Source organism: Calliphora vicina, chromosome 2 (assembly GCF_958450345.1).
Source record: "Calliphora vicina chromosome 2, idCalVici1.1, whole genome shotgun sequence".
Classification (NCBI taxonomy): Eukaryota; Metazoa; Arthropoda; class Insecta; order Diptera; family Calliphoridae; genus Calliphora; species Calliphora vicina.
Window position 1 is genome coordinate 92,744,151 of NC_088781.1, and position 8,899 is coordinate 92,753,049.

At 35.9% G+C, this 8,899-nt stretch overlaps 2 protein-coding genes across 2 annotated transcripts; both read left to right on the forward strand.

The window, feature by feature from the left end:
• Positions 1 to 1,861: 1,861 nt before the first annotated feature.
• Positions 1,862 to 4,183, forward strand: LOC135950698 (uncharacterized). Its single transcript, XM_065500228.1, has one exon. The coding sequence runs from the start codon at positions 1,862 to 1,864 to the stop codon at positions 4,181 to 4,183; it is 2,322 nt and encodes a 773-aa protein (XP_065356300.1).
• A 1,861-nt stretch (positions 4,184 to 6,044) lies between these two features.
• On the forward strand, positions 6,045 to 6,965 carry LOC135950699 (uncharacterized). Its single transcript, XM_065500229.1, has one exon. The coding sequence runs from the start codon at positions 6,045 to 6,047 to the stop codon at positions 6,963 to 6,965; it is 921 nt and encodes a 306-aa protein (XP_065356301.1).
• The last annotated feature ends 1,934 nt before the right edge of the window (positions 6,966 to 8,899 follow it).

Genomic DNA, 8,899 nt, shown 5'->3' on the forward strand with positions numbered 1-8,899 from the left:
GAGTTTTGTTGCGGTTCACCTCACCGCACCGATGATTTTACAACACTGGACCCCAAAAAAAATTTTGCGTGGGGGGACCTTAGGGAAACTGTCGGGAGGAGGCCAGAAACTACTTTGACCTCAACTCCCTGTCTTGTAAAATGTGGGGAGGGGCTTGCGGCCAATGGATTCACTACCTCCTGCCCGGGTCCCAGTGAATTTATATTGTTCATTTCAATTTTAGTGGGGAGGGGCTTGCGGCCATTGGAGTCACTACCTCCTGCCCGGGTCCCAGTGAATTTATATTGTTCATTTCAATTTTAGTGGGGAGGGGCTTGCGGCCATTGGAGTCACTACCTCCTACCCGGGTCCCAGTGTATGTATTTATATTTTTCTTTGTTAGTATTTTTTGGTAGTCAATTTTGGTTTTCTTTTTGGTTAGTATTGTTATGTTAGATTTTGTTTCTTTTTTTTGTTTGTTTTGATGTTTGAGTTTTTCTTTTGATTGTTTTTGAGCTGAAAAGATAAGAAAGAGAAAAACATTAATACAAATAAAACAATGTTAGGAACGATACATAATTTACTTTAATAATTGGTCATCTAATTTTAGGAACCTGAAAATAAAAGAAAAATTAAAAGTTAAAAAAAAATTGTAAATATACTTACACGCGTTCTTCGTCCATCCAGATGTTCACACAAGAATAATGTAATTTGTATATGTGTGTGTGCATATCAGGGTTGTTTTAGTACTAAAAACATTCAAGTAGTAAAACTAGGTAGAGTTGCATTTCATTCAGATATGGGAATGCGTAGTTGTTTCATGTAAGGAAAAATATGAAATAAATGAATGAAAAATACTACTTGCTGAAATTCATGGTAGCCTGGTAGACTGGGTGGTAAGGCAGGATGAAAATTGTGGGAAAGCGCTGAAAGATGAAAATGGCTCTTAGGTAAAAGAATTGGCGGTTCAGTAGTGAAGAAAATCCGCCAAAAATCAAGTACATTACTAAAGAAATAATAATTTTTGTGGGAAAATAATAATGTCGCGATCAATAGTAGAAAGTACACTAACAAAACTATTAAATGACGTGATCGGTGACCAATAGTAAACAAATGAGCGAATCACATATAATTATGTCGTGATCAATAGGGGAAAATACATAGAGAAAAAAATTACATGATAAAAAGGGGAAAATGGTAAATAAGGATTTCAGTTCAATATAGTTTTTTGTTGTAATTTGGTAAAACGCGGGTAAATTTAAATTAGGTGTAGGGGAAAGTAAATCTGGGTATTTAAGCTGGTGTGAGGCAAATTTGTAGTTAGTTGAACAAAAAAAAGATAATAGTGAACTGTTAGTGCTATAGCAGAAAGTGTTTCTGAAGGAAAAATTTATAGTGAAGACTCTGTGTGTGGAAAAGTTACCAAGCTCGAATCCTTCAATCTGTGTCCCTGTGAGAAATAAAATAGCATAAAAAAAAGAGAAAAATCGTAAGTGTTTGAAGAATTTTACATTTGGTCCTTCGAACGCAAGAAAAACCAGCGGAAAAATTAAAAAATTAAATAAAAATATATATATAAATATTAATTTAAAAAAAAAAATAAATAAAATAAAAAAAAAAAACATGGCTCAAAGACATCAGTTAGTTATACGAAGCTCAGAAAGAGATAACAAATGAAGTCACCACTATTTTATCAAAGATAGAAAACACAGAAGTTCGGAGTGCATCAATTGCACATTACGAAAACCACGTGGAGAGCTTAGAATTTCAATTTCTAAATAACGACAGCAAGCTCCAGAAGTTAGGAAGAACGTCTGAAGACTACTTCCAGAACAAGTTCTTTGAGTCAGGAGTAAAGCTATTTGAACTGTGCAGAGCTGCGATGCAGAGGTATGGCCAAACTTCTGCAGATGCTGTATTGGCGACGGAAAAAGAGGAAGATCTAAAAACTACTGTGAAAAAATCTGTAGAATCCATGAGTATATCCCTAAAGGAGGAAATAATGGAAACCCTGAGTAATGGAATGATGGAAAAAATGGAGTTGATGGTGCAAAAATTTCTGCATCAATTAAAACCAATCCATCAGGGAAGTGCTCCACAAGAGCAAGACAACTCTGTAAAAGAGTTAAAAAGTGCTCCAAGAGAGCCAGAAAATGCTCCAAGAGAGCTGGAAAGTGATCCAGAAAAAGATCCAAAAGAGCAGACACAACAGTATGAAGAATCCGGCATAAACAATGAAAAAGAAGAGGTGACGTCGAACCTCTTAATACAATTTCGTAGAGAAATAAGAAAATTGGAGGAATGTTTATCTGACATTAAAGCAGAAAACATTCTGATTTTGGAACATAAAAAAAGTTCCTGGGAAAAAATCATGGTGGATATTAAACAAATCCATCGCGAACTTGTGGTCAATCACTCAGTTAAATGTGATATTGATGAAGAGCTGGAGTTGATTGACAGGCAGTATGCAGAAGCGGTAACATTGGTATTAATGAAAATATTCACGATGCAGGAAGAGAAGAAAGCAGTGGCATTGGAAACAATAAAAATACCAATGTTCAATGGAGATGTGGAAGAATGGTGCTCATTTCGCAACATGTTCAACCGGTTTGTGCATATGAGCAAACTTCCAGCTGTGGAGAAGCTAGTGAGGTTAAAAACTCATGTCAGAGGAGAAGCTCTGAAAATTATACAGAATCTTCCAATTACGGAAAACAACTATATTGCAGCCTGGGAGATTTTAAACCAGAGGTATGGTAATAAAAGAATTTTGTTTACTAAGTTGGTCGATAAAATATTAGACCAACCAAGTACAAATACAATGTCAGCAAGCAGCCTGAGGAATTTGCTGAACATTACCAATGAAAGTATTCAGGCGCTAAAGGCGATGGGAGTTAGTTTAGAAGATGCTGACCCAATACTCGCAAGAATAATTATAAGAAAACTTGATAAAGAAGGGCTCATGTTATGTGAGCAAAATACTCGAAAATCAAAAGAAATTCAAATTCTGGGAGATGTTATGCAATTTATAGAATTGCAATGTGAAGCATTGGAGGCATCTACAACTAAAAAATTCAACAATATGGATAACCACAAAAAACAACAATTTCGAGCAACGGTACTCTCAACAGAAAATAGTTATTGCAACTATTGTAAAGTAAGCGGCCATAAAATCCGAGAGTGTACAAAATTCATTGCATTAACAGTGGAAAATCGTAATTCCTGGGTTCGTGGAGGAAAAATTTGTAACATCTGCCTAAACCACAGGATGGATAAGAGATGCTTCCAAAAAACGAAATGCCAACAATGCGGCAAAATGCATAACACACTTTTACATATCAATTTTGTAAAATCAACAGGAACAGCAGCCAATAATACTGTTAGTTCCATGAGTACACATTCACCAGCGAATGTGTTACTTTCTACGGCACAAGTGAAAGTGCAGTCTCTGCATGGCGAATATGTAGTTCTAAGAGCTTTAATAGACCATTGTTCCCAGGTAACAACAGTGTCAGAGGAAGCATCTCAAATATTGGCGCTTCCGCGAATTAAGTGCAGAACCGAAATACAAGGTCTTGGAGGTGTAATAGTTGGCGTTTCAAAATCAAAAATAAGATTAACAATGAAACCACGATTTTTAAGCGACCGGTCCGTGGAGACAGATGCGCTGATATTACCACAACTGACTGGAGCACAACCTGACCATTCGTTTAAATTCAATATTAACGAATGGAATAATTTCGTGTTAGCAGATCCATCATTAAATAAATCAGATCGTATTGATATCGTGATTGGAATGGATATCATAACCAACATTATTGAAGATGGCATATATAAAAGAGATGGTATTTTGGCTCAATCCACAATCTTTGGATGGATTTTATCAGGTGTCATACATAAAAACGAGAATCCTAGAAAAGTTATAGTAGCAGTTACGAACTTGGAGCGATTTTGGGAGCTGGAAGAACTACCTACAAATTCCGAAGACTACGAAGAAGATAAACTATGTTTAGACCTCTTCAAGGAAACCACCGAAGTAGACGGTGACAATAGAATTGTAGTTAATCTACCTTTTAAAAAGGATGACAATGAACTTGGTGACTCCAGAAAACAGGCGCTAGCAAGACTTCTATCACTGGAAAGAAAACTAGAAGCAAATCCAAAGTTGAAGGAAGACTACCATAAATTCATATGGAGAAAGTAAATATTGCGAACAGTGGTAAATATTATTTACCTCACCAAACAGTTATAAGAGAAGGCAGTCTGACTACAAAATTGAGAGTAGTGTTCGACGCATCCGCAAAGACGTCAAATGGAAAAAGCCTAAATGATGTCATGCATATCGGTCCTAGGCTACAAAATGACATCTTTGATATTCTTACCAAATGGAGGCTGTGGAAGTTCGTAATTATAGCAGATGTTGAGAAAATGTATCGACAAGTTAAAGTCGCACCAAAACACCAACCATATCAACATATTTTATGGAGAGAAAGCAAGAATGAGATAATTAAAGAATATAAATTAACAACGGTAACATATGGAACTGCCTCTGCACCGTTTTTAGCGGTAAGGTCGTTATTTTTTATTGCTGATGGATGCCCAAATGAAGAAATAAAATCTATCATCAAGGAAGACTTCTACATGGATGACCTTATGACGGGAGCTGATACAATACTTCAATGCAAAAATATTCAACAGGAAATTATGAGCCATCTAGCAAACTATGGCTTCAACTTAAGGAAGTGGCTATCAAATAATTACAAAATAATTAAAGATGTCTGCAGTTCAAAAAATAACGCTATGATCCAAATTGAAGACGATGAATCTATTAAAACTTTGGGGTTGCAGTGGGATCCTGTATTGGACAACTTCAGATTTAAGATTAATTTTTCGAATAATGGAAATTTAACAAAAAGACATGCTCTATCTGAAGTCGCTAAAATTTTTGATCCATTAGGATGGTTGTCACCAGTAACTCTTGTTGCAAAGTTATACATTCAAAAGTTATGGCTACTACAGTGTACGTGGGATGCAGAATTGTCAGCAGAATTAAAAGAAGAATGGCAGCAGTTTACAACGGATCTAACCGAACTACAAAAAATTCGTGTGCCTAGATGGTTGCAGATAAAAACAAATGAAAAATTTGAATTACATGGGTTTGAAGACGCTTCAGTGGTATATCTGAAAATTGAAGAGTCGATTACAATTGTGGCTGCTAAAACGAAATTTAATCCTATAAAAAATAGGAAAACATTACCGAAGCTGGAGCTATGTGCAGCACATCTTTTAGCGAAACTACTAAATAAAGTTTCAGCTACAATAAAAAGGCAGCATTCATTGTATGCCTGGAGCGATTCAACTATTACTTTGGCTTGGATAGCTAATAAAACAAATAAGGACAAATTCGTAAGAAATCGAGTAACAGAAATTATAAATATGATTCCCAATGCCAAATGGAGTCATGTATGCAGTAAAGATAATCCAGCAGACGTAGCATCTCGTGGAATTAGTGCTCTCAGGAATTAGAAGAAGCTGAAGTGTATATTATACGATGTCACCAAGAATTAGAACTACAAGAGGAGATATCCGAATTAAGAAAAACTGGTGTAGTAGACAAAAATAGCAGAATATCAAGTTTGTTTCCATTTATAGATCAGAATGGAATTATTCGTGTCGGTGGTAGATTGCAAAATTCAAAGTTACCATTTAATCAACAACATCCGATAATATTGCGAAAATCTCTTCTGGCATCTTTACTTATAGAAAAAACGCATATTTCAACGTTACATGGTGGTAACAGGTTAGTTGAAGCAACGCTAAGGCGTAAATATTGGATTCTTGATATGAAAAACTCTATTAAGAAATGTATAAGAAGCTGTTCAAAGTGCATTCGATATAGCCAAGAACGAGCAAAACAACTTATGGGCAATCTTCCAGAGTCTCGTGTGTCAGTATCAGCCCCATTTCAACATGTCGGAGTAGATTATGCTGGTCCTATACACATGAAGTTTTCAAAAGGTAGAGGACAGAAATCATACAAAGCGTATATAGCTGTTTTTGTCTGCATGACGACAAAGGCGATCCACTTAGAAGCAGTCAGCGATCTGACATCAGAAGCATTTCTAGCCGCCTTAAGACGATTTTTTGGAAGAAGGGGTGTCAGTTCCGATATTTACTCGGATAACGGAACAAACTTTGTTGGCGCAGATAAAAAATTATGTAATGATTTTAAAGCTGCAGTTCGTAATAATCAGACGGTTATTCCTATACTTGCGATGCAAAAAATTCGGTGGCATTTTATTCCCCCGGCAGCTCCTCATTTTGGAGGAATCTGGGAAGCTGGCGTCAAGTCAGTTAAGTTCCATTTGAAAAGAACCATTGGGGAAGCCAAACTTACATATGAGGAAATGAGCACTCTTCTAATACAAATTGAAGCAGTGTTGAATTCGAGACCTTTAGTTGCTATAAACAGTAATGATGATGATCAAATGGATACCTTAACTCCTGGCCATTTTTTAATTGGACGACCACTGAATGCCTGTCCTGAACATGTTGAAGAAACTCATGTAAGTTCCCTAAATAGGTGGAAGTTAATCCAAAAACTAAGAAAAGATTTTTGGATCAGATGGAAAAATGAGTACCTTACGACTCTACAACAAAGATACAAATGGAAGTTTCCGTCAGAGAATTTGAAAGAAGGTAGTGTTGTACTAATTAAAGATGATAATACACATCCAGCTAGTTGGCCACTTGCGAGAGTTGCAGAAATACATAGCGGCAAAGATGGCAAAGTTAGACTCGCAACGTTGAAGCTAGCAAATAACACATTGAAAAGGCATATTAATAAATTGTGTCCATTAGTATGTTCAGATACAAATGATGAGAATTCGTCACCGTTAAAAAGCCACTATACGAAGATGAAAGAAGAAGAATTTATATTGGTTACAACTGATGCTGACGGTATTGATGTTATTGAAACCAGTTAAGACATTACCAATTAACAAAAATAACGCTGTTTCAATAACCAATCTATCGACAAACACGGCGCTTTATCTCGACAAGGTTGGACAACTAAACGCTATAAATTCGAAGTGGAATATTGTAGTATACTACGACTTATCTCTGTATTACCAAGAGCTTGAAAGGATTGGTAAACTGATGGTGAAAATAAGAGAAGAATGTCCAAAATTAAGTTTATTTAAGGACTCCTGTGAAATGGTGATGACAGTGATGGAGAGGAGATATAAACTTCTTGATCAAAATAATGAGCTGCTCATTAGCAAACCCCGGAAGAAAAGAGCACCATTTGAGTTTGTGGGTTCTATTTATCACGTCCTCTTTGGAATGATGGACGCAGACGATCGAGAGCAGATGGAGGAAAATATGAAAAATATTTTCAGTAATCAAGAAGATTTAAATAAATTAATTAAACAACAAACATCTCTTATTGATTCGACGTTGAATGTCATGAAAAAGACAACAGAAGATGTTAATGTCAACTTTAAACAAATGTACGGTCAACTGAAGCTATTCTATGATCAAACAAAAAATGAAACCAGTGCAGAGCGGTTAACCTTGCTATTTTCCGTATTGGCCACACAATTGAATTTGATGGTTGATGACTGCCAAAAGATACAATCTTCAGTTATAAATATGTTGATTGATATCAACCATGGACATATAAATACCGACCAACACAACTGCAGAAAGAAATATTGCATATAGAAAATGTTTTGCCTAATAACCTGATTCTTCCTGGAAAGGAATGTGGTACTGAACTCAAAGAGGTATACCATGGGATGAAGGCGAAGGGCACCATTGATAACCGACTCGTGGTTCAGTTGGAAGTACCATTAATCCAGAAGCATAATTCCGAAGTATATAAATTAATCACACTTCCTGTAGACGTCAACAATAGCGCCGTTATGCCAAGAGTAGAAGATGATTACATAGTTTATAATTTTGCATCTAATATGTACTTTCTAATGTCACAAGCGAAACTAAATAAGTGCGATAAAAATCTTCAAGGTCAATACAATTGCATCGGAAATATACCCTGGAAGCCAGCCATAGAACGATCTTGTGAAGTATCGGCGTTAAAACAATCCCGGCATGCTGAATGTACATTCGAAGCGGTACCAAGGAAAAGCGTTTGGGAGCTGCTGTCTTCAGAGAACAATTGGATATTTTCAGTATTTGACAATGGGGTTTTAACAGTGGATTGCGGTCAGGATAATAGAAGCTGGATAACATTGCCACCAAAAGGCATATTAAAACTATCAGAAGGATGTACTGCTACATATGAAGGAATAACCATGTCAGCTTCACAACGCTTGGAGTCGGAAGTAAATTCTGTTATTCAGGCGTCAACATGGGGCATAGATCCGGAAGAAATTGAAGCGAAATTGGTCAAACCATTTGATGTTACTATTATTAACAACACCAAAGACATCGATTATCTTAGAAGGGAAGTCCTGAATATGAAGGAGACAAAAATCGAGCTTAAGAGACTGCAATTTCACACGATATCCGGACATACATCTCTACTATTAATTATTGTTCTTATATTTATATTGATTTGTTTAATTATTAAGCACAAATGTAGTAAAACAGAAGTAGTTAAAATAGATTTTTCTATACCATTACCATTGCGGGCCCGGCAGAATGTTCAGAATTGAACACGGGTTTATTTAAGTATATTTTATCTCAAGTATGGGAAAATAAATATCATAAATCATAAGTAAAAGTGCATGGGTTAAGTCATAAATAACTGTTCGATTAGTTTACTTGTATTACAAATAAATGTTTATCACTTAGTTTTTATGTCAACCCCAAGTAGCGATAAGAATACTAGTTGTAAGAGGCACATCAATTCTTTTGTTTATGTAATGCATAGACAATTAAGTGAGAGTTAAAAATA